The 26,937-nt window shown below is 39.8% G+C and overlaps 1 protein-coding gene across 1 annotated transcript in view; it reads left to right on the top strand.

Moving 5' to 3' along the window:
- Window positions 1-26,937, top strand: part of MACROD2 (mono-ADP ribosylhydrolase 2) — a 2,026,697-nt gene that overhangs the window by 1,386,268 nt on the left and 613,492 nt on the right. Inside the window, exon 7 of the mRNA XM_039479347.2 lies at window positions 13,829-13,859. Coding sequence (XP_039335281.2) covers window positions 13,829-13,859 — 31 coding nt within the window. The remainder of the gene's footprint in view (window positions 1-13,828; window positions 13,860-26,937) is intronic.

The following is a 26,937-nucleotide window of genomic DNA, read 5'->3' as shown; positions in this document are numbered from 1 at the left end:
TCATTTTCCATGTTGAAGGAAGTGCCCCACTTTTAGAGAATTTCAAGAATGAAAAACTGGCATGGAGGGAGAGGGAAAGCGATGGACAGAAATCCTTCCACACACTTTAAAGGAATATAACACTTGGCTGTAGTTTTAGCTGAGATAGAATTACAATCTGCTATGGATAATTTTTATTTGGTTTGTTTTTAATCAAGATGCAATCCTAAGATTGTGATTAAAAATTAAATTTTTTGCTTTGTGAAATTAAACTTTTGATGAAGTCAAAGTCTAGCAGAACTAGTGGTGGCTAAAAGTATTCATCAAGACTTGCTCCATCCGTTCAGCCATCCATCCATCCATCCATCTTTTCTTCCATCCATCATCCATTCATCCATGGAGTAAGTGACCTTATTACCTTTCTCATAAGAATGACAATCTAGCGTATGGACTAAGTTAACTCCCTATGAGTAGACAGAAATACACTCTGCTCTGTATTAGTGAATTATGGGTTCGTCACATTTTGAAAAACTGAATCTGCTCCTCTTTATGGTTTGCTTATCTCCCTGTGTGGAAGCCAACACTGGCCGGCAGAGCATTTAGTGAATGGCCAGCTGCTTGCTCCCCTCCTTGTGGTTACTGGTTGAATTAATGCAGTGAACACTAGGAAATGTGCAGAAATAACTTAACTCCTGGGGTCTGAGCTGTCATATCTCCTTGCAGACTGACTGTTCCCCATCTTCTTCTTTTTGCTCATTTCCATAATAGACTCCAGTTGATAAAGCTCTTCACAGTGATTGATGGCCCACAAAGCACGGCCATTTTCAGGCCACGAGTAGCAATTTTTAACTTGGGAAATATGACTACAGTCAATTTCCTTCTCTTTTTCTTCTCTTGCTTTCCTTTATTTTAGTCATTTCTGCAGGGTGTGTCCTTTAGACACCTCTTTCTTGGTCATTATCCCCTAATTAATTCCCTTGTTAAATATAAAGTGTGCATTAGCCTTGACTAATGTCTTCCTTTGTGACTAAGGAAAGAAGAATTTATTACCTTTACATATTGAATCAAGCTGCATAATCACAACTCATTTGTTTAAAGCCCTCAATCGTTACAAACCATACTAGAGTTTAGGTCCTAGGCAGCTGCCAAGAGGGTCTCACTTGCCTTTCATAAATACGACATGGAGTCAGGTATTTGCACGTGTGACTGGTTTAAGACATGGCTGTCTTCACGTGGAAATGCATCTCTTCATTTATGTAATGTTTTCAAGTTCACACCATGAAATCATGGAGGGGATGAAGTGGAATTGCCCAATTTGTAGAGAGAACATGCTGACATTTTAAGGGAAAAAACAGAGGTGTCAAAAATCTGCAGGCATAAAAATCTGCATATGTGTTGGTAAACTAGCAATCTGCTACTTTTCCAATTATGTGGTTCTGTGACAGATTAGTAAACACAGAAAAGAACCCTAGCTCATCCCAGGGAAGAGAAACTGTGCTGGATACGAGAGGGATGCAGCCTGGGCTACGATTATCTCGTACAGCCGGACAAAAAAATAAAATAAAGGGAAAAAAGCTTTGATTAGAAATGGATAGAGCGATGGTTCTCAAAGTGTGGTCCTGGGCCGGGTGTGGTGGCTTATGCCTGTAATCCCAGCATTTTGGAAGGCCAAGGCAGGAGAATCGCTTGAGCTCAGGAGTTTGAGACCAACCTAGACAACACAGCAAGACCTCATCTCTATGAGTATTAATAATAAGTATCAGGTGGGTGTGCTGATGCATGCCTGTAGTCCCACCTACTGGGGAGGCTGAGATGGGAGAATCACTTGACCCCTAGCAGTCAAGGCTGCAGTGACCCATGATTGCACCATTGTCCTTCAGCCCAAGTGACAAAGTGAAACCCTGTCTCTAAAAAGAAAAAAAAAAAAAAAAAAGAAAAGAAAAATAAAAAGAAAAAAGAAAAAAAAAAAAGTGTGGTCCTGGGAGCCAGCACAGCAACATCACCTGGGAGATCATTAGAAATGCAAATTAGCGGGCCCTACTGCAGACTTAATAAGAAACTAGTCGTTGGGCCCTCCAGGTGATTCTGATGCAGCTAAAGTTTGAGCAACACTGTAATGGCGGATAGCTTTCTTCTCTTTCTTGGAGAAAAGTTCACGCTCATCTTCAGTTTGAGGACGTGTTTAATTCTGTGAATATCTGGTAGGTGGCACATAGAAGGGTTTCGCACTGTGAATGCTGAAAAAGAATTCCTATCTCTATCCAGTCCTTTCTCAAGGACGGAGGGTGCTCAAGATGAATTTTTCTCTTCCCCTTCTTCCCTTGACCTCGCTGACTCTGTTCTGCAGCGGAAAGTGCTTAGAATTCTGAGTCAAAAGATCAGGCTTCTGTCTGAGCTTTTCTTCTTAACCACTGTGTGAGTCTGGGGAGGTTACTCACCCAGTCTGGGGATACGAAGAATAATAATACCTTTTGTCAGTCTTACTTGGTTATTATGAGAGACAGTGAAGCCCATCTGAAATCATCCTGGAAGCTGTAGAATTTACAAGGTGGGATCTTTCTTCCCACTTGTTTTGTGAAGCCTTAAGAGGAGAAAAGCCTGATAGCTGGAGCTCCTGGGTATTCTGGCCATTTCTGTGATTTTTCAGTCAATATTTGTTGAATGTGTATTCTCTCTCCCTTCTAGCAGCTGTTTGGTTTATTAGCGGTTTGTTAGTGAGTCCTGGAGAGGATCTGAGACCAAGTTGGGCAAGAAAGGGTTGTGTTGCGTTATTCACAGCACCTGCCTGTGGTTTCTTTATCACCTCACCCCCCGAGCCTGTTAAGGGTTGGAAACTGCTTCTCTCTGAGACCGTCTGTGTTTGTTGCCTTGTGGCTGTTTGTTATGAGTGGCTTTTTTTCAAATGCTTCTCCTAGAAGTCAGACCTTCAACTTTCTAATTAAGAGATATCGGAGGGTACAACTTAGTAAGAAAACGAGGGCTCAACTCAAAACCAAGAATCCATAATAACCTCCACTTGGATTTGTTTAGACAGAGTCCCAAGGAGCATTGCCTTCTACTTAAGGGGCTGCTCACTGACACTTTTTCCCAGTTGTTTATCCTTGGCAGCCCCTCCTACGTTTTAAGTCAGATCTCAGCGGGGCCTTTCTTCCTTCTTGGGGCTTTATAAAGATTTACCTGGTTTTCCTTCTCCTACTTACCGAGACTAGCTTGCTAGGACCAAGTGCTCTGTTTGCCTGAGGTTCTGCCAAAATAACCCTGCAGGTTTATTTCCCTTTAAAAAGCTCTGCTGCCAGCCACACCGAGGGAAATAACAATATCAAATGTCCTGGATTTGTTTCCTCAGAAGCAGACTCTAAGGTAAGGATTTGGGGGAAAGAGATTTGTGATGAAGTGGTCCTAGAAAACACAACAGGTGAGGCATGAAGAAACGAGAAGGAAAGGAAGAGTGGGTGTCGGGGCCAATCCCAGGCGATTGCCGAAGGCCCTGGAGTGGCTCTCCAGACAGTGAAGGTCACCCTGCAGCATTGTCCCCACCAGGGCAAGGGCAAGGGCAAGGGAGTATTTGCACTCTCCCATTCCTCACCCATCAGTAACTGGCTGCCCCTCGGGAAAATTTGATTCCTGAACTCTGTGCACTAAAAGCCTTAAGAGGGCAGCGTTAAGGGGGCAGTCCTTTGGCAGCTGCTGTGTGAGTGGCATATCATGGACAGGGGTGCATGGGCATGGTGAAGGATGACCCACCAACTGTGTCCCGTAAAGCCACGCCGAGGAATGCTCCTAGCGTGGACATTCAGTCCTGTGCTCTTGTCTCCAGTTCCTGTGTGCACGAGGCTTCTCCTGTAAACCCCTTCTTCAGCCCAGGAGGCCCCCCTCTTTCAGGCTCAGTTAGGTCTGGCAATGGCCATGAGCTGTGGGCCTTTCAGTCTCGAGTGGGTAATTTACTTCCTAGGGGATTTGAAAAAAATGGCTCCTACGTCAGTTTTCCCCGGGCTCTGTACCAGCAAAGTCACCTGAGAACATTCCTCTGCACATCCCTTCTCTTACAACCAGGTACGCAGAATGTGCCTGATACATGTGACTTAATAGGAAGATGGAGAGGGCATACCTGCAAAATTAGAGGTGATTAAGGTCGTTGAAGAGTCACCATTTTGGGAACATTTTGTTCCAGCAGAAGCTTTCCTATTTGCTGCTAATAGGAGCAGGGATTTTATTTTGTTTTTAATCTTTGTTTCTTCCCCTTGTTTCTATATAAAGGCAGTCTACAGATGTAAACGTTTGAGAACAGAATGCACATTCTCTTGGGTTCAGCAGGTTGATGGAGACCTGCTTTCCTTTCCACATATGTATAATTTACAGTAGGACATTCATAGAAGTCACACAACCAAGCTCAGGCAAAAATCAAGTTCTTCCATTTGCTGGTTCCAACGTTTTGCATCCTAATAAATTCATGGTGAAACTAATCCAGCTGTCTTCCCAGAAAATAAAAAGTTGAAAAGAGGACTGCTACTATTCACGGCCATGTAATAGTTTGTTTTATACTGCATGGAGTCGAATAGTCATAAACATGAAAGCAGCTGGCAATAAATGACTTTACAACAGCTATTTCCAAGGTATAATGAAGAAAACAAAAAGAAACCAAGTTATTGCTTATAATTATAGTGCCTCGGTGAGCTCGCACGCTGCACTCCAAACACTTCACTGGCCATTTCTATGTGATCTCATTCACAGTCTCCTACAAATAACCCTGGCCTTTGGGTCAGTTAGCCTTGTGGGTGGGATGGGCATTGTAACAGTGTTTGCACTTTGGAATGCAGTTTTTGAAGGAGATGGCATCCTTGTACTATACTTACCCATGCAATGGGGGAAAAGTGACTATTCTTCACTGTGAAAGAGATTTTACATTGAAAAAAAAACTTTAAGAGGAGCAATTTCTAACATTTTCAAAAATTAAAATGTGCTTTTTCTTTAACCTAATGATTAAGTGGGTTAATTTTATTTTTAGGAATAGATCCTACCAGAATATATTAAGTAGAAACATCTAGAATATTTATTGTAAGGCCAGATATGGTGGTTCTTGCCTGGAATCCTAGTGCTTTGGCAGGTTCAGGCAGGAGGATTACTTGAGGCTAGGAGTTGGAGACTTAGTGTAGGTAGCGTAGTGAGACCCTCATCTCTCCAAAAACTTAAATTAACCAGGCATAGTGGTGTGGGCGTACAGTCCCAGCTTCTCGAAAGGCTGAGGTGGGAAAGGGTTAGTAGTTTCAGTCTGAGGCTGAAGTGAGCTGTAGTAGTGCTACTGCATTTCAGCCTGGGCAATAGAGTGCCATCCTGTCTCATAAAAAAAACCCAAGGGTGCCGTGGCTCATGCCTGTCGTCCCAGCACTTTGGGAGGCCGAGGCAGGCAGATTGCTTGAACCCAGAAGTTAGAGACCAGCCTGGCCAGCATAGTGAGACCTTGTTTCTACAAAACATATAAAAATTAACCAGGCATGGTGGCATGTACCTGTATTCACATCTATCCAGGAGGCTGAGGTGAGAGGATCACCTGAGTCCAGGGAGGTTGAGGCTGCAGTGAGCCATAATTGTGCCACTGCACTCCAACCTGGTTGACAGAGTGAGACCCTGTCTCAAAAACAAAACAAAACAAAAAGAATATGGGTTGCCAGGTTACGTGTTACAGCAAAATGCACACACAGCCTACGTATTCATCAATGTGGCAGTAGTTAAATATAGTATAATCATGTTATAGACTACAATGTGCTATTAGAAACATGTGAGATAGATCAATAGACAGTGACATTGAATGATCTCCTAAGACCTACGACATGAAAAATGGCTAGTTCCGGGTTATAAAACCCAATGTAAGCTCCAATTTGTGTAGAAGAAAAATAAGGCTGTGCTTGAATAGATCTTATAACTTAATCATGTATTCATTTATCCACTCAACAGATATTTATTGAGTTCCAGACACCATTCTAAGTGCTGGTGATAGAGCAATAAACAAAGCAAAGGTCTTCTTAGGAGTTTGCATCTCAGGAAGGAGGGAATTGAAGTTGAGGAGATGGTCAACAAGAAAACTGTGTGTCAGGTGCTGACGGGAGTTGTAAAGAGATACAAAGCAGGCTAAGCAATAGAAAGTAATTTAGCCGGAGGCTAGGAAGACCTCTTTGAGGAGGTGACATTTGATCAAACATCTAAAAGGAACAAGGGAGAAAACCAGGGAGTATCTGGGAGATGGAGCATGCAAGACAGAGATGACGGCAAGGCCAAAGGTCCTGGAGCAGAATCATGCTTTGTGCATATGAAGAAAGGAGGCCAGTGTGGCTGGAACCCAAGAGCAGGGGGAAAGTGGAAGGGAGGGGCTAAGGAGAGGATTGGAGGTCATGGTCGTGACTTTGAATTTTATTAAAGGATGATGGGAGGTGATTACAGGATTGAGATGAGGAAGAGGACATGCCATTATTTACCGTTTAAAATGTAAACGAATGCAGTGGAAGGATTCTCACTCTCCTCTTAGCAGTGATGGCCTCAAGGAGGATGAATCAGAGGAGGGAAACTTGTGGCTGTAAGAGAACTGTTCTCCCTGTGATCTGCCTGTACCTGTCTTGTTTGAGCCTTGTATTCATGTGCTATTTGTGTAGTTAAAAAATAGAATCAACTACTCTTTATACGAGATAAATCCTTTAGTATTTTTTTCTGTGACCTTGGACAAGTTTTCCTTCTTAGCTTTTCTCTTCTCCTTGTTTATAGAAAGTGGGCAATCTGTTTTTGTTTTGTTTTGTTTTGTTTTGTTTTGTTTTGTTTTTTATCACAGGCTTGTTAATGAGAAGGAATCCGATAATGCACATAGACCTCTGAGTCCAGTGCTCAGCACATTTCAGTAATTCAAGAAATGACAACTATTATCACCGCAATGCTACTGCCTCCCATGTCCAAACACTGTGAGGCATTCAGGATACCATAAAATTGCCTGTCTCTCTATCACCTTTATCTTGAGCTATAGAGATGGATAAGAGGCTGTTTCACAGCATCGCATAATCTAGCCCAGCTCTGCTCATTTATAGATGGGGATACAGAGCTGCTGAGGGCATATACTGTTGACTCCCAGACCTCTAGCTAGTGAGTGACCTGTACTCATGCTTTCCATGTCAAATATTTATTTCCTGCATCAGTATTTTCCTAATTTTGATCATTTACATTCCATCTTCTGGTTTACCTAATAGTCTAATGGACTCTTTAAGCAATTTTATTTTCAAAGGAAACTACCCTTATCATAAATGAAAAATAAGCATTACTTGTTTTAATAGATTATAACTTATAGTTTTAGCTATTTATATATTACCATTGCTACAGTAATGATGTATAACCAGGCACTCAAGAACTCAGTAATATGCAATAGTCAGCATTTCTTGCTCACATGGCTGTGGGTTGGTTTGGGCATAGCTGATCTAAGCCTGGGCTTACTACATCTACTCCACTTGTCTCTCAGCCTCCCTGGACCAGTAGCTGTTAGAGGCATGTTCTCATGATACAGTCTTCTCATGGTTCTCCTCCGAAGACAGGAGTGCAAAAGTTTAAACCTAAATGTCATGTCCATTATTATCCCATTGGCCAAATCAAGTCATATGCTCGTCTATCATCAATGGGATGAAGAAAAATATATCCCCTCTGTCTTAGTCAGCTCTGGCTGCTGTAACAAATACCATTAAGTCTGAGCAGCTTAAACGGCATTTACTTCTCACGGTTCTGGAGGCTGGGAAGTCCAAGATCAAGGTGCCAGCAGCTTTGGTGCCTGTCAAGAGCTCTGTTCCTGGTGTGCAGACTGCTGTCTTCTCTCTGTGCCTTCATATGGTGGAGAAAGAGATCGACTCCCTCATGTCTCTTCTTATAAGGGCACTGATGTCATTAATGAGGGAGGGGCGCCACCCTTATCCCCTAGTTACCTTTCAAAGGCTTTACCCCCTAATGCCATTATATCGAGAATTAGGTTTCAGCGTAGGGATTTAGGGGATGGACACAAACATCACATTCATAGCACTCCCCTCATGGGGTTTCTTACTAGGTTCAGGATGCACAACAAATCATTATAGACTGATTTAAACAACGAACGTATTTCTCACAGTTCTGGAGGCTGGGAATCTAAGATCAGGCTGCCAGCATAGCCAGGTGATAGTAAGAACCCTTTTCCAGGTTTCAGGCAGCCAATTTATCCTTGTATTCTCATATGGTAGAAAGAAGAGCTAGGTAGCTCTCTGGCCTCTAATGTCCTCTAGTGACACTAATCCCACTCATGAGGCCTCTACCCTTATGACCTAATCACTTCCCAACGGCTGCACCTCCAAGCACCGTAACAGTAGGACTTGAGTTTCGCCACGTGAATCTTGTAGGGGACCCAAACATCTAGTCTATTGCAGAGGAACTGCAAAATTGTATGAGAAAGGTATGTATAGAAGGAGGGATGAAGACTTGGGAAAAATGTAACTATCACATTTAAATGGGTATTGCCCATCTGTTTATTACCTCAAAATATCTTTCATACTTCTAGAGTTAGGCATACCATGGTTTGAAAAATGCTGCATCCCAGTTAAAGGCATGATAGCACAACTCACTGTGCTGATAACTAACATGTAAAGGAAAGAGTGGGGCTAAGCATAGTGGGCTATGAAAGCATTTCTCACTTGGGGCCCAATCTGTAATTTCACATAAGAAAAAATTCTCTTCACTCTAAGTCAAATGATTTTTTTTTAAGACAGGATCTTACTCCTGTAGCCCAGGCTGGAGTGCAGTGGTGCAATCATGACTCACTGCAGCCTCAATGTCCCAGGCTCAGGTGATTCTGCCACCTCAGCCTCCTGAGTAGCTGGGACTACAGGTGTGTGCCACCATATCTGGCTAACTGTATTTTAAGTAGAGGCAGTATTTTGCCATGTTGCCCAGGCTGGTCTCTAACTCCTGCTCTAAAGCAATTTGTCTGCCCCAGCCTCAAATGATTTTTTCTCTAACCTCCCAAGAATTTCTGACGGCTGGATGCTCAGGCCTGATTAGCATGGAGACTTACTGATTCTGAAGTTTGCTGGAAGGAGAATCTGGAGCCTCACAAATTGGGTTGCTAATGTCATTTTCCACATTCTAGAGGCGGTTGCTGACTTACGTGCAGATACACCTGACCTGGGTTTTGGTACAATCTATCATTCCTCTGTGGGAGACTATGTACATGGAAGGTGGTTATGTTAAATTCAGCTTTGAAATAAAGAAATCTCATGCTACTCACTTCTGGTGTCCCCATCAGAAGTTTGTTATGGCAAAGAACACAAGCTCTGCTGCAGAAGTCCTTAGTTTGCTTGCTCACTTGCTCTTTCTCCATCTCTCTCTCTCTCTCTGTCTCTTTCTCTCAAGCAATAAAAAATGATTAATGGAGTGAGCTTAGTTTAGATGAATTCTATGCAAAGTTATTTCACGTAAAATGAATTTTTTTCCATGATACTGGATTTCCATCTCTGCTTTATCATTGCCTTTTTGTTTGAATTAATGCAATAATATTACCAAAGTCATCCTCCATTGCACTACCGTTTGCTTTCACATTCAAGGCAACGATGGCATTTCCAGATGAAACTATTTGTCCTTGTTAAAACAGACAAGGCAGTTGGTACATTCAGACTCAATTACTAAGTTGCATGATTGATTCTGAGATAGAGCTGAGAGCTAAGGCAAATGAAACTTGTCATTAACTGTGCAGTATGTTCTTCTGTTAGATCTGATGGGAGAAGGATTCACATAACTGGATCTAAGAGGGAAGTGAATGGGAGTTAGCTCAGATCAGTTCCCAGGAAACAGACTCGAAGACAGAGTTTAGGATGCCAGATGTTTATTAAGGAGTGCCCTTAAATCAATACCTGGGGAAGAGAGAGAGAGGAAGCAGGAGTGGGCTGAGGGAGAAGGTGAGCTGGATGTAGGCCCAGTGATGGACCCTATGGACTCCGTGAGGAGCTCTGAAGCTAGACGAACCCTTTAGTATTGTGCTGATGAGCCAAGATGGCCAGACCTTGTACCACTTCACTGATCAGTTATTGGTGCGAACTGTCCTGGGCAGGGGCATGATTCTGGGTGAGGTGGCTTTTTATAGTTGAGGCAGTCCTTGAAAAGGATGGTGGTTGAAGGCTGTCTACTGGGTTCTAGTTCATAGACTCCAGGTCAGTGATTTTCAACCAGGGGACATTTGACAATGTCTGGAAATATTTCTGATTAGCACAACTAGAGGGATGCTACTGACATCTAGCTGGTAGCATCCGGGGTGCTACTAGACTTCCCGCAATTCACATAGCCTCCAAGAACAAATAATTAGCTGGTCCAAAATATCAGTAGTGCTCAGGTTGGGAAGCTCTGCTCTGGAGCAATACGTTCCTCTTTGAAACAGAACCTGGTGGGCATCATAGCATCCCTACCAGGAGTCATCATTAATCAAGGTATTACTGCTTCTCAAACACAATGCTCATGTTCTTTATTTCTCTAACTCCTCCTACAAACCCTTTGAGGCAGGACTCAGAGTTTCCACTTACTAAAGAAAAAACAGTGCTCAGAGTAGTGGTTCAGTAAATTGCCCCACATTATGATTTGGAAGGACACCAAGGTGGGATTTAAAGTGGGCCATCTTGTTGAAAACATTTTTCTATCTTCTGGCTTTCCCTTTGAAAGAGTTCAGAACACACAACCCCAAAATATGCCCCTCTGGCACATTGACTATTTTGAGTCAAAGGCACTTAAAAAAGAGCAGGTATGAGAAGAACACTCTCGTAGTCCTTTTTAAAAGCAGGAGATACAATTTCCACGTGAAATATATCCTCCCTGTACTAGAAAGTGTCATTCTTATCATCAAGGACAGGAAATTGAGGCTGATGGAAATCTGTACAAATACACCTTGTTAAACTAACTCTCATCTTTCTTGTCACCTTACCCAATTAGCTACCCTTCCCAAGCCCTTTACCTTGTTACGTCTTCATAATCTACTACTCTTTGTCCAGTTTAGTCTCTGTATCTAAGTTTTCAACTCTAACTGCATCTTTGAGTCTTCATTTTCTTTTTTTTTTTTTTCAGATGGAGTTTTGCTCTTGTTACCCAGGCTGGAGTGCAATGGCACGATCTCGGCTCACTGCAACCTCCGCCTCCTGGGTTCAGGCAATTCTCCTGCCTCAGCCTCCTGAGTAGCTGGGATTACAGGCACACGCCACCACGCCCAGCTAATTTTTTGTATTTTTAGTAGAGACGGAGTTTCACCATGTTGACCAGGATGGTCTAGATCTGTCGACCTCGTGATCCACCCGCCTTGGCCTCCCAAAGTGCTGGGATTACAGGCATGAGCCACCACGCCTGGCCGAGTCTTCATTTTCTTATAAAGCCTCCAATGCCACATAAAACTTGAATTAAATTTCTATTTTTTTTGTCCTGTTGATATGTCTTGTGTCAATTTAATTATCAGCCACAACTGAAGAACTCTAAGAAGGTAGAGGTAAAATCTTGCCTTTCCTATGCTTTGATGACTCCATGCAGCAGTTCTCAAACATTTTTTTTCTCTCCAAATGTGAGATACATGATGCTCACATGTGCACTTTGCTCCCATGGAATTCCTGGGGCTCAAGCTGTAAACTCACTTTTATCCCACTTAAAAGGTATATTGGAACATGAATGGCATCGCATAAATACAGGGATGACCCTGAATCCTCTCCAATTTATATTTTTAGTAGGCTATTCCTGAACTCTGAGTCCTTCCCAATAGTAACAAATATCTTACAGTAAGCTTGCAGTTGATTTCTGTATGGAGAGTAACGCCTGTTGGTAGTCTTGATGAATGCCTGTAAAGAGACTATAACACTTTCAGAATTTGTGTTATGCTGTTGCTTCATTATCTGTATCATTGAAAGATTAAGTCATTCAAGAACATTCTTCAGATGTTACTGGCACCTTAAGAACCCTTGGAATCAAGTATTGACTCATAAATTTAATTTAAAAAGAGCATCTACTATGTTCCAGAAACTGTTCTACCTTCTCATTATGAACAGTAGAATTTACTATTAATAGTAAATGCTTCCACAGGAGCAGAGAAAAGCAGATATCATTTTACAGACATATAGTTGAGTTTAACAAAGCCAATTTCTACTCTCTCTGAAACAAAATCACATAAATTTTTAACAGGTTATAATCACATAACCTTTTTAACAGGTCATCATGCAAAGGAAATGAACAAACATAGACTAGGTAATAGTGTTAACAGAAATAAAATGCAATACACATTTAACCAAAAGATTAAAAACAAGAAGGACTTAGCTATTTTATTATTATTGACCTCAATAATAATGTTGGCTATTATGGTCCATAGCAGCAGCAGTTTTTAGATTCTAACGTAGTGCCAGTAACTTAAACAAAAATCGATCATTAATTCCTACAGCACACTTTTTTTTTCAGTTTTCATAGATTTAGGGGGTAAAAGTGCAATTTTGTTACATGAATATATTGTTAATGGTGGAGTCTAGGCTTTTAATGTGACAATCACTCTAACAGTGTACACTGTACCCTTTAGGTAATTTCTCTTCCCTTGACCCTTTTTACCTTTCTGAGTCTTCAGTGCATTATTCCACTCTTCTTTTTTATGGCCGAGTAGTATTCCACCTACCATCTTTTCTTTATTCAATTCTCCATGGATGGACTTAGGTTGACTCCAACTTAGGTTGACTCCATAGTGTTACTATTGTCAATAGTGCTGTGAAGAAATGTAGGAATACAGGTTTTTTAAAAAAATATTTTTTTTCCTTTGAGCAGATACTGAGCAGTGAGATTGTTAGATGGAATGGTAGTTCTATTTCTAGTTCTTTGAGAAATTTTCGTACTGTTTTCTGTAGAAGTTTTGATGCTTTACATTCCCACCAACAGCCCACAGCACATTTCTGTATGGTGGGCATTATCATCTTGATTTTACAGTTGAAAAATACAGACCAGAAAGAGTAAAACAACTTGGTTGAATTTATACAGAAATCCATTGGCAGGGAAAGCTGCCACACCCAGACCACTTTCTACAGCTAGAAAGCCTAATTTCATGTAAATTACATATTTACATTTGTCGATTTGTTTTTTTTTTTTTTTTTTTTCAAACAAATTCTGTAAACACTGCTAAGCAAAATATGGTATAAGCAGTAGTGTGCTGGTAAATGTTTAAAGACTGACTCTCAAGAGAGGAGTATGTGTTATATAAGCTTATTTTACATGTTACTGACATAAAAAATGTGTAGTACATAACTTACGTATAATATCTGTAATATTCTTTATTATACATTCAAAATAGTTCATTGATTTTCACGGAATGCTTTTGTTGAATTTTACCTAAAATGTGTATCCATAGCAGTTGGTGTTATTAACTGTCCTGTGATATGGGTCATGAATGTTAGTTGATGTTTTCAGATTATAAGCCACTGATGTGACATCACGTACCATGAAGCTGGGAAGAGAGGCTTGTATAGTATTTCACCATACAAATATGACAGACATACATAGGTAACCGTCAAATGTGCCAAGTAATTAAAAAGGGATGAGTTCCAACTATTGGGTATCTGTGTTTTATGTCATTTATTTAAGATTCCTGAAAACTTCACAGTTGGTTCTTGTGAGCTGATGTAACTGTTGATAGGGAACAGTTACAAGTTAATCAAATGTTTCCATTTCCATTGTCCCTTACTCCAACTCATAGCTCTGAGTATGTAAGTAGAGGGCATCACATTATCAAGCACAATAGATGTTGAGATAGATGATGAGTAGAGTTGTTTCTTTAATATTTATTGTTATTTTTGTGGTTTATTCACAGGCATTTCCCTGCATCTCAACAGGCATTTATGGTAAGTGATCTAGCTTTTGATGATGTTTGTATTTCTTTGTTGTTAAATGCGGAGGTTAAGTGAAAAAATAAGAGGCTCTCTGATGAATATATTTTGCTGTGATTTAAAGAGACTCAAAATGCTGGTCAAATCTCATCAAGGAATGTCAAGAGGCTATTGAGATTCTTTTGTGTTCTTGAATTTTGTTGTATTGAATATCACATGACATGATTTGATACATTGTGGCTTGATGTCTTTGGTTAAACAAAAAAATGTCTTTGAGGCAACTTGGATGGAGCTGGAGGCCATTATTCTAAGTGAAGTAACTGAGGAATGGCAAGTCAAGTATAGTATGTTCTCACTTAAAAGTTAGAACTAAGCTATGAGGATGCAGAGGGATAAGAATGATATTATGGACTTTGCGGATATGAGGGTTAAGACTGGGAAGAATGTGAGGAATGTAAAACTGCCTTTTTGGTGCAGTGTACACGTGTATACTGTTTGGGTGACGGGTACATAAAAATCTCAGTAATTACCGCTAAAGAATTTATGCATGTAGCGAAAAACCATGCGTACCCCCCAAAACTATTGAAGTAAAAAGTTCTAAAAAAAGGTTAAAAAGGCGTTTAACTTAATCACCATAATACAAAAAAGCAGAAGAAAACATATTTTCCAATACAGTAGCCATAACTTTAAAACATTCCAATATCTCATGAGATACATATTTATCTATAATTCATTAACAATTCATCATTCACTTAATAATAGTGTTTACTTGTTCCACACACAATGTGATAATTTAAACACACACAGAAAATAATTGTTAGGTCAAATTATATGGATATATTTAACTGTATTGTGAAATACCAAACTGTTTTCCAAAGTGATTGAATCAATTTATACTCCTACCCACTCTAACCACTCCATTTTAAGATCACCATGTTCCCTATCCTCTCCAACGTTTGATATTGCCAGTCTCTAAAATTGTTGCAAATTTCTTGGGCGTGAAATTTTATCCCATTGTTGTTTAAATTTGCATTTTCTTGATTATTAATAATGTAAACTTTTTAAATATCATAAACAATAAGAGGCTCCAGAGTGGGCAGTAAGAACTAATTGAAATCTAGAATGGATCGTGGTCCATTTTAATCTGTGAAGAATAGAGATTTCATCCTAGAGAGAGTAATGTGGTTCAAAATATAATAACCGGTTCAGTATACCACTGTGGTGAATGAGAGGGAAGTAGTAAAGATTGTCGGGCATGGCACTAAGAGAGTGAGTCACATTAGCTGTCTTGGAGGGCTGTCACCAGGCAAGTTTTGTCATTTTCACAATGCTGGGTCAAAGAAAATACTTCTTAAGTACTGGCTACTTGTCTCTTTCCCCTCTGTTTTTCTGGTAAATTTAGAAGTGAGACTGACATACACAAAGGTCACATGCCATATTGCTTTTGGTTAGCTCTACTGGGTACCAAAACCTAGGTTTCCTTTCAGCTCCGTAACATCCTGTTTCAGTAACTTTAGATTACTATGTCTCTGTGATTTATAGACAATTCAGTGTTATGCAACATGAAAATTACTTCATGTGTCCTGTATTAGTCCATTTTCATGCTGCCAATAGAGAAATGCCCAGGACTGGGCAATTCACAAAAGAAGGAGGGTTAATTGGACTCACAGTTCCACATGGCTGGGGAAGCCTTACAATCATGGCAGAAGGCAAGGAAGAGCAAGTCATGTCTTACGCAGATGGCAGCAGGCAACAAGAGAGCTTGTGCAGAGAAACTCACATTTTTAAAACCATCAGATCTCATGAGACTTGTTCACTATCGTGAGAACGGCATGGGAAAGACCCACTTCCATGATTTAATCATCTCCCACTTAATCCCTCCCACAATACGTGGGAATTATGGGAGCTATAAGATGAGATTTGGGTGGGGACACAGAGCCAAACCATATCATTTATGGTTAATAGACCATTCAGCATTATGCAGCTTGAAAATTATTTCATACGTCCCTGGCGAAGTTAAAGCTTTCTTAGTCCTTGCTTCTTTCCCAGGATCTGTATATTACAGACCAGTTTTCTTGCTCTTATTTGGAGCCCTTCTTCTTCTTCTCCATTAACCAGATAAGTTTTCTTTCATCTATTTTTTTATTAGGGTTTGAGATAATACTTTATTTAAAGAAAGTAGTTCATAGCTGAAAAGAAAAGTTTTGCAAAGCAAACACAACTCCCAACAGTTTCGTAAGCCAAACTAGAATGAAGGCAGAGAAGGTTTTCAGAATCATTTCCTGGTTACACTCTTTTTCTTTCTTGTTCCATATTCCAAATCTCACTAGATTAATTTTTTTCTGAAATACCACTTGGTGCATGTTTCTCATCTGCCCAGGAGCCTTTGATCATATTCTATTACTTGCAGATATTATGTTCACCCTTCCTAGCCTGAACAATGGACACTCTATATATAATCTCCATAAACTAGTGCTTTCAAAATATGTGAGAGGGAAGGGAAGAAACATCTCTCTTCAAGGATGTAAACTGGTGTGCTAAGAAATTTATATATGCCTTTGCATCTTTAAAAGGGGGATTAAATTTGCAGTAGTTCTCAAAGTTATTTGGTGATAGAAACTATTAAACTCTCAACCTTTCTCTGGGATCATGTTTTCTTCAGAATATAGTTTGAGAAATTTCTTGGTATCCGTCCATCATGGTTATATCTTACTGTGACCCACATGTACATGAACTGATGAATATAAGAACTTGCCCTTGCACAACAAGGTCCAGTCTTTTTTTTTTTTTGAGATGGAGTTTCGCTCTTGTTACCCAGGCTGGAGTGCAATGGCGTGATCTCGGCTCACCGCAACCTCCACCTCCTGGGTTCAAGCAGTTCTCCTGCCTCAGCCTCCCAAGTAGCTGGGACTACAGGCGTGTGCCACCATACCCAGATAATTTTTTGTATTTTTAGTAGAGACGGGGTTTCACCATGTTGACCAGGATGATCTTAATCTCTTGACCTCGTGATCTGCTTACCTTGGCCTCCCAAAGTGCTGGGATTATAGGCGTGAGCCACCACGCCCGGCCCAAGGTCCAGTCTTGGGTCCCTTCCAGAAACTTAACCTTAACACATCTTCCTCAGTACACACACACCAAATTCACACATACCATCACCACCATTGGTGTCTACCTCATGCGCCAAACAGAAACATATCAAGCACATTTCAGACAACTGAAACTTAAAAAAAAAAAAAAACCACACACACACACACACATTTATTTTAGGTTTGGGTGTACATGTGAAGGTTTGTTACGTAGGTGAACTTGTGACACAAGAGTGTATTGTACAGATTATTTCATCACCCAGGTATTAAGCCCAGCACTCAATAGTTAACTTTGCTGCTCTTCTCCGTCCTCTCACCCTCCACCATCAATTAGATCCCAGAGTCTGTTGTTCTTTGTGTTCATGAGTTCTCATTATTTAACTTCCACTTATAAGTGAGAATATACAGTATTTGGTTTTCTGTTCCTATGTTAGTTTTCTACAGATAATAGCCTCCAGCTCCATCCATATTCCTGCAAAAGATATAATCTCATTTTTTATGGCTGCATGGTATTCCATGGTGTATATGTACCACATTTCCTTTATCCAGTCTGTCACTGATGGGCATTTAGGTTGATTCCATGTCTTTGCTATTGTGAATAGTGATGCAATGAATATTCATATGCATGTGTCTGTATAGCAGAATGTTTTATATTTCAACAAAAATGAGCCATTGTAGTAGGCGACTATAATCCTAGCTACTCAGGAGGCTGAGGCAGGAGGAATGCTTGAACCCAGGAGGCTGAGGTTGCAGTGAGCCAAGATTATGCCATTGCCCTCCAGCCTGGGCAACAAGAGCAAAAATCCATCTCAAAAGAAAAAAGAATGATTTATATTCTTCTGGGTTTATACTCAGTAATATAATTGCTGGGTTGAATGGTAGTTCTGCTTTTAGCTCTTTGAGGAATCACCATACTGCTTTCCACAATGGTTGAACTAATTTACACTCCCACCAATGGTGTATAAATGTTTTCTTTTTTCTGCAGAGTTGCCAGCATCTGTTATTTTTTGACTTTTTAAGAACAGCCATTAAGACTGGTGTGAGATGGTATCTCACTGTGATTTTGATTTGCATTTCACTAATGCTAAGTGCACTGAGGTTTTTTTCATCAGCTTCTTGGCCGCATGTATGTCTTCTTTTGAGAAGTGGCTGTTCATGTCTTTTGCCTACTTTTTTCCCCAATAATTCACATTTATTTGTTGATTTTGACATTTTCTTAAATCCCCAAGGTTTTTATAATTTAAAGAAAAAAATTAAAAAGTAGGAACAAATGCCTACGTATCTTTCATATTAACTCCAATAATTATTCTTAGATTTGTAGGAAATAGAGGGGGGGAAAAAGGCTAAGTGAATAAACAACTGTACCCTTCTGCTGCTATGAATGAGAAAATACAACTGCTAGGACTTAAAGGTTTTACTCTTTAAAAACAATACACTGTAAGTACTCACAGTAGTAGTTAGAGCAATATGGACCACTCATCCGCCCTAAGGAATAGAAGATAATCAGACACTTGGCAAAGATGCTATTAATATTTACCAGGAAATTTTCCCCCAACTCTCAGAAAGACACTAAGCTTACTCCATAGGAAAACATCTTTCAGAATATCAGATTCTAACATTTCCCTTTCAGAAGCCCTACTATTTGCAGCCTTGGTCAGAGCCAATGGCAGATATAGGTGTAATAAGACATTTCTATGGTACTTATTCACTCAGGAGATTTTGGTAGTAGTAAAACATTTCCTTTCAAAGTCATGTTTGTTCTTTTCACCAAAGAGCAACTCTTAAAAGACTTTGTAATTTATTTTCCCACAGAAAAACACGGAGGATATATACTTTTTAATGGGGTTGTTTTTCTCATGTAAATTTGTTTAACAGGCTGAAACTTGATCTGCAGGAAGTCTTCCTTGAGTATGCCAAGGCTTGGTTGTTAGGCTCTGAAATTCTTTATCATCTGTGTCAGGACAATTATCAACTGCTTCCTCAGATTGCTCCATAGATTTCTGTTTGTGTATTCTGTGCTCACAGTCAGTTTGGAATTTAAAGAGCAGGAATCACTCCTGCATATTCTTTGCATACCCAGTGCCTAGCAAAGCACTGTGTCTAGAGGAGAGGCTCAGCAAATATTTGGTTCGTGACAACATTAATAATTGTAACCCAAATTGTTGCCTAACTGAATATACAGAAAACAGAATTCTTGATTGGCAAAAGAACAGGTAAAGAAAGCTGCCCAGTTGGTATTTTCTTGATGTACAAATATCTCTATTGTAGGAAAAACAAATGTATTTTTTAAAAGCATCCTTAAACTGGAAACACTAATTTTAGCCATGGTGTCTACCCAGTCAAGGTAAAGTGGAAACTCAAGAATTTATCAGTTAGAGACCCAACCCAAGCTAAATAGAGCATTTTACTTCAGTTGAAACATACCGTCTTTGTGGTTTATTACAGCCCATGGAACAGTGGTCACTCAGGAACATACAGGTCAGCTGGCCATCCAGGAGGCCCTGTTTTGAGTTCTCCCAAGGTACCCTAGACCCAACCCACCAGCAGCTGTAATTTCTCACACACCTGTTTGCTTTGGAGTTACCTTCACTTTTAGGTTTCTGCTCCATCAGTCCACTGTAATCCTAGTTTTGCTGTAATGAAATTTTGAGGATGGAAGAGCTACCTTTCAAAGGGATTTGGTTACTGAGATGATTTTATAACAGGATAATTTCAAGCGTAAGCATGCCCATTTCCTGGAAATTCAGACCTCACCATAACACTCAGTGTGTCTGGAGGACCTGGCCACGCACCAGTACTTTGGGAGTGCTCAGGACCCTGGCAGAAGCTCTCCCAGCCTTCTCCCACTCCTCAGCCCTATAGCCTCAAACCCTCAAATGGAGCGAAACCAGCTGAGCTTGTTTATTAAAGGCACAGCCTGAGGAATATCCTCCATATGATTAACCTGATTTAAGAAGGAGACGTGGTAAGAGCAGGCACTGCCTCCTTTGAAGCTCCCCTGGACTTTTCCACTCTGCCTTTCGGTAAGCACTGTTGCTGCTCCAGTGTGATGCTTCCAGGATGGTTCCACACAGCACCAGACCACCTGCTTACACTCATGATGAAAAGCCTCGTTTGGTCAAATTCCAAAGAAAGCCCTGTGCTACTTTGGGAAAAAATAGATCCAGATGAAGCTTTCAGGGCTTGAAATCCCTAGATTCCTGTTAAAATTTTGAATTGGCCTCTAAAGCAGTCTCTAAACAGATCTGAACCTCCCTGATGGACATTTCGGATCTCATGCGTGCTTTCTGCCCTTTGAGCCTGATTTGGACACCTAATGCTGATAAGTTTAACAAAAGAGGCTGGATATGATACATAGCAATGGAATTTTCACTGAGAAGTGAATGGCAAAAATGATTTTAGTCCATTTTATGAGAGTCGATATAGTTAAGAGAAATCGAACCCTAGCTGAAAAGTGTATTCCTTGAGTACTTAAACATTTGGAAAAAAAATTTCTCTGGAGAAAAAGAAAAATCTTAGCGTTTGCTTTCCAGGTACTACATGGCATGTGTAGAGAGGAAAGAATTTCAGACATTGAGTTATTGGCTGTAAATCTGAGGAAAAATTGAAATGCAGTGTAGCTTAGCTGAAGCAGCTCTCATGTTTATCCAATATAGTTTTGTTATCAACGTGGAGTGCCTGTTTCTGTCAGATCACCTGGTCTCTCTCTGCTATCCACCAAATGCTGACAGCCTGCAACTTTCTAATTGAATCCCTCATTTGCATTCAAGTTCGCTCTGCTTCTATCTGGTGAAAGGGAGACCAGTGCGATGTTTTGTTAACCTTATATCTACTTGGCAAATATTTTTATCAGTACATCTGTCTAGATTCACAGACATGACTTGGAAAGAAATCAGGATATTCTCCAATGGCAGTGCCAAGGGCATGCCCTCCATCAGCTTTAAATGCTGACAGATTTGAGAAGGTGTGACGATCATTGCTGTGCATATTTACAGAGGAAGGAAGAGTTCTCTTATGTAAGGCATTGGGAACTAGAGCAAAATTGACAAAAATATGCATCCCTTCCTTTTATCCCCCTAATGACTCTCCTCCTTCCTGGCTTTTTTCCCTTCTCTTTGATATTTCCATTCGCTTTGAAAACCGCCTCTCAGGTGGTCTAATGACTCTTTTCTCTGTCATAAAATCTCTGCTCTGGCAACCTGATTTTTTTTTCCTTGTCAAATTATTCCCACTATAAGAAATGTTATCATTCTTGGCAAAGCAAAGTAACATTAGAATCAGCGTGACTTATTTCCCTTGGGAAAATGCAGTGCTGGGGCCAAACCTATCTCAGTCATAGCGCATTTGAATATCCCTTTATGAGCTAACACTTATGAGACAGTGGAGAGACAACTTGACAGACAGCACAATTCTGGCGATTAAGTTGTTTCTAACCCCGAGTGCTTATCATTTGGAGAGACAATTGTAGCTAACGTTGTCATGCACATACACACCAATGCATACATCCCAGAAAATATGGTACAGACTCCTCTCATGCTCTCCGTACCTTACCCAGGTTTTTAATATTAAAAAAGACATCAAAGTAAGAACCCAAAGTACTAAGTTCACTCTGGAAAGTAGTCTCCAGTGACCAACTACAATATATGCCAGTTCAGTGCATATAAAAATGGCAGTGAAACACGTGGGCAGGATTCCTCTAGGGGATCTGACAAAAGAAATGAAAGTCTTAGAAACTTAGCTTTTCTTGTACTGCAGATTGCAGTGAGAGATCAGTGTCAGTCTTCCTGATGTTCTGTTCCGGCTGAACAATTTTGAGATTTAATTAAAAGATGAAGTGTTTCACTCTGCAATATATGCATGTAATAAACTTGTTCTTGGACCCCTCTAATTATATAAAAATAAGTATTTTTTTAAAAAGAAAGCAAAAATTAAAACATTGTTTCAAAAAGTAATAAAGATCACAACTGTATGACTGTTTCTGGGGTTTGGATGTGTACTCCCTTGTAGCTGTGTCAGGGTAAAAATGTGATTGAAGACTGGAAGTCATCAGCGAATTCCAAACCACCCCTTCCTCAGATGTATCCTTTGGTGTTATGCTATAATTTTTTTAAAAACGGTTTTCTGAATAGAAGAACCATTAAAACATTGTCTTTTAAGGAAACAGAAAAGCTATGATCGTAAATTGCAGAGCCAATCCATTGAGCAGTAACTGTGGGAATATATTTCCGGTACCTTGAAAAATGGGAGCACTGTTTAGCAGCTCTTCCTAAAGAACTGTCCTGGAGTGTTGAAGAATTGACCACACTTCCACTTTGATCACTGAAATAATTTGCGTCCTTGGTTGTTTTTCTCATCTAGTCTTGAATGACATTCCTTTTTCTTGCTCCTTGTGTATACTTGTAGCTGAAGGATGGGCATAAATAAATATAGCTCTCTTCAAAAAGGACTTCAAAAATAATTTGACAGTTCTTAGAGAAGTCAAGTATGTTTAGCTCCTTAGGACAGTGACTTTTATGTCAAATCCTTTTTGGTCAATGATACTGTTTAAAAAATGTATTGTGCAATGCATGTGAGCAAGACTGTATTAGTTAGGGTGAAGTTAAACTGTTAACAAAAAGACACTGAAATAGAGTGGCTTATTGAATATAAATGTTTGCTTATCACTTTGCTAGCAGCAAGGATTCTGCTTGTGGAGGATTTTTGTTCCACTCTGTTATTCAAGGACTACCATGGTGTCAAGTAGTTGTTCCGCCTTCTCGAAGGCATTGCTCTCATTTAGTAGCCTGCCCTGGTGCTGGCTAACGAACTATATATGGCAAGCATACTTTCTGTCTTACGGTTCCTGTGATCAAAGTAGCATTCATCACTTCCATTCGCCTTCCATTTAAGAGAAATTGGTCTTGTGACCAACATCTGTAAAGGAGGTTGGAAGATTTAGTCTGGCTTGCAGTCTACACATCTGACTACAAATCTATTACATGGAAAGAATGGAATATCACATTTTAATGGACTTCTAGATATTTGCCACCCAAGGAGAAAAGAAAAACAAATCACACAGGTCACTCATAGATAATGTGGTTTAGGGGCAGTGGCGCCTACCCAGAATGGGTGCTTGTTTTACAAGACTATTTGGTAATTTTGATAGTATGTACTTTATTAAAATGTCTTTATAATGCTGAGTCCTTAAAAATTTGAAAGTGTGAAATTCTTAAGGCATAAGGACAGTGATCTATCATTAGTTGTCAGATACTGTATTTAGGTATTTAGACCTCACATCAATTGTTTACATTTTTTGGTACCAAAACTCCTTGCAAAATTTTCAAATACATCAGTGGAAACGAAAATCAATATGTTGAGAATGAATACATAATTGCATCATTTATTACATTCTAATTCTGGCCCATTTCCATGGAAATCCTTGGAGGGATCAATTGCATTTTGTTTCTGCAACACCCTAAGGCTCTGAGGCCACAGTCATCCATAAACATACCAGGAGTCCTGAACAGATATGGATTAACATCCTGTGTACCTAGGAACTCTGGGGAAATGTGAGTTTAGGGGAGAGTCTGATTATAGTTGAGTGGAACTATTACAGAGAAAGAGAGAGAAAATGATAATATGAATATGAATCGAAATCTCCTGGATAGTCAAAGGAAGTCTCCTTAGAATCTTTAGAACTGAAGATAATAGTTCATACCTGTTTCGCATTACAGCCATGGTCAACAGGGAGAGTTTCCTGCAAGTGACTGCAAATTGAACTGAAATTAACAAAGTCAACATGAAATTGCCTCACTTCATATTTTATTGACCTGAGTTCATTTCTAAATTTCTAAATGAATCCAGTTTTACCAAAATGTTTCTAGATCTTCTTAAGCAATTGTATTTTTGGTAAAATTCACTTTCCCTTTACTTGAGATTTCCATTCTGGTAATTGTGATTTAGCTTATGAAACTGGTCTCTAAGTTCTGTCACTGTTATTATATTCCAGCACCCAGCTCAGAGCAGGATGCAGAGCATATCTTAATAAATATCTGTTTCACTACTAAAAAAATACATGAGGAGCTCTTCAGTATAAGGAGGCTACTGGCCTATTCTGTCCACTCTAGAGATGATACTCTGGATTCAATAATTACTGAGTCGATAACACCCTGATTTCTATTTTTTTTTAATTTACTCTAAGGAATGATTTCATTTAGGTTTTAAGAGGATAACAGAAGAGTTAGTTAATAGAGCCCAGTCTTTAAGATGTGATTAATTTTTCAAGCCATTTTATTAAAATATAATTTGCAGAGATACACAACCATCATCACAAGCTATGTTCATCATGTCCAAAAGAAATCCCACATTAGCTGTCACTCTATACCCTCTTCCTCAGCCTTAGGCAACTGCTAATCTACTCTTATCTCTATAGGCTTGCCTATTTTGGGTATTTCATGTAAATGTAATCATAAACTATGTGACCTTTTGTGACTAGTTTCCTTCATGAAGCATAATACTTACAAAGTTGATCCATGTTGTAGCATGCATCCATAATTAATTTCTTTTTATTAGTATTCCATTGTATTGATGTACCACATTTTTCTATTCATGCATCCGTTGATGCGTATTTGGACTGTTGCTTTTTGGCTGTTGTGAATGATGTTTAGATGTAGTTAATTTAAGCATAATTATATAGCTAAATATACAAAATATAAATGTAAAACAGCAGTGTTCTGTAGTTAATTTCTAGTCTTCATGAAGCAATTGCTGTTTCCATTCTTTGGTGCACTAGTTTCTCTCAGGCCTCATCAAAGCTACTTTTGCTTGATGGTTCTGGTGTCCTGCTGACCCATGCAGTGATGTAGGTTTCTTAAAACATGGTCTGTATCTCTGTGTGCAATCAGTCGGTAAACATCACCTCATCAGAGTTCTCTTAGAGTACCAAAGAACATCAAGGAAGGATCAGAGTTCTCTTAGAATACCAAAGATCATCAGGGAAAAAGAGCATGTGTCAAACTGGCTTTGGACATGGGTTTCAGGCTCCTGTAGATCTAGGTTCAAATTCTGAGTCTCTTATTAGCTGTGTGGACTCATGCAAATTGCCTAATTTTTCTAGACTTTAATAACCTCAATTGTAAATTGAGAGTAATAATGCCTATATCATGGGGTTGTTGCAAAGATTAAATTGAATAATGTATTAAAATACTTATCAAAGTGTCAGATATATAAATATAAACACTTTAACAATTATTATTGCTACGATTTTTGATAGTAATAGTATTCTTGTAATTATTGCTGTCATTATTGCCCTGCTAATAGATCCTGAGTTTCTTTAGGGTGGGGACTTTATTTTATTCATTGCTATCACATTGATTCTAGAGCAGTGTCTACTCTGTTCAACAAATACTCCACTATTTGAAGAAGGCTTTGCTTTTGTTCTGAATGATACCAGCCAGTGGTCCCTTATCGTGAGAGCCACCTTGCTTTCTGTTTGCTTGCATTCGCTGCTTTTATGAAATCTCAGCCAGCCCTGTGTCCTGTGGTATAGACTGTGAGTTCAGCTGTCTGGAAATGAAGCCTGTTTGTAACATTATCATACCATGCTTTCTGCATGACCACTGTAGCCAATTGTTTAAAAAATAGTCAACTTGCTTAAGCACTTCCAAGCTCCCTAAAATTTAACTAAGTCCTAAGAATAAAAAGGAAACATTTTGTTTTGACTGTAAATAAATACAAGCTTTCCATGAGAGAGAGAGTAATTATAGTTATTTGTGGTCTCAAATTTGAAGTTATATGTTGTAAGACAGCAGATTCTTATAGACAAAACCAAATCATGTTTCTGTACATAGATTTTAAATGCTTCCTTCCAACCCAGGGGACCCAGGAGAGCAGATAACAGTGACTCTGCCACTTAGCTTACAGAGAGGAATAGTCCAATGCTTGCTTTCGGTTACCCAAAATACCCAGAAAGCTTGCACATTTCTTCATTTCTAAGATCAGAGGCTCTTGGAGCTGGAAGGCATTTTAGAAATCGTACTTGTCCTAGATCCTTATTCTCCTGGCTGGGAAAAATGAGACCCAGAGTTGCTGAGTGACTTGCCTGGCAACATCCAAGCAGTTCATGTCAGAACCAAGACGAATACACTGGCCAGCCAATAGAGTGAAATAGCAAGGGGAATCAGACCAACACGAAACCCAGGATGGTCCCCTCGTTGACCTCTTCTTTGAACTGTAGTTCCAAGCTTCCTCATATGTTAGACAGGAACAGCATTAATATATACCTTCTGCTATTAGGAGAAAAGAAAGGATTTGAACTGAGGTTCTTCCAGAACTGAGTAGAGTCCCAAAGATTTGTGTCAATAAATATCATGACGCCCATGCTTTCTCTAGATCCCCATTCTCTCCTCTGTGTCTTCTTCTACCCAAGCTGCTGCTTCTAGCCAAATCCTGTTTGAATAGACTACCCACCTTCAGCCATAGGGTTCATCATCAGTGACTTCTGAAGACCAAGTTAATACAGAAAATAACTGCACATCCATCCTTCTATACATCATATCATTGCTTCTTCCTCTTTATCGTCAAAGCTCCTTTAGAGTTAAAGGCGATGTACCTGTATCCTCAGGGTTCGAGGCATAGTCTGTGCAAGGGAGGATTTTTGTTGTTGTTGAAATAAAACATGATATTCTAAAGCATAGGCATTTTGCAACCTAATTCTTAAAATGCTTTACATTACTCACTAGTTAAGTAATTTTATGACCTCCTCCCCCCAGTAAATCTTGTACATGAACCCTCAGGAAGGTGCACATCCCATGGATTATGGGGCCTCTGGCACACTGCCAACACCCCAGTTTGAAAAGCCAGAGCTTCAACCAACCCTGCAGATGCCAGCCCTTGAATATAATTACAGGAACCTGTGAAAGTGATCACCAGCAGCTTAGGGGCTCCAAACTTCCACAAATTCTGAACTCCTCAGCAAGCTGGAAAGATGTGCTGGCCCTGCTGTAGGGAAAGGTTAGCATCTTGAA

The sequence above is a fragment of the Saimiri boliviensis genome, chromosome 9 (assembly GCF_048565385.1).
Source record: "Saimiri boliviensis isolate mSaiBol1 chromosome 9, mSaiBol1.pri, whole genome shotgun sequence".
In the NCBI taxonomy this organism is placed as follows: domain Eukaryota; kingdom Metazoa; phylum Chordata; class Mammalia; order Primates; family Cebidae; genus Saimiri; species Saimiri boliviensis.
This window is presented reverse-complemented; position numbering and strand designations above follow the sequence as displayed.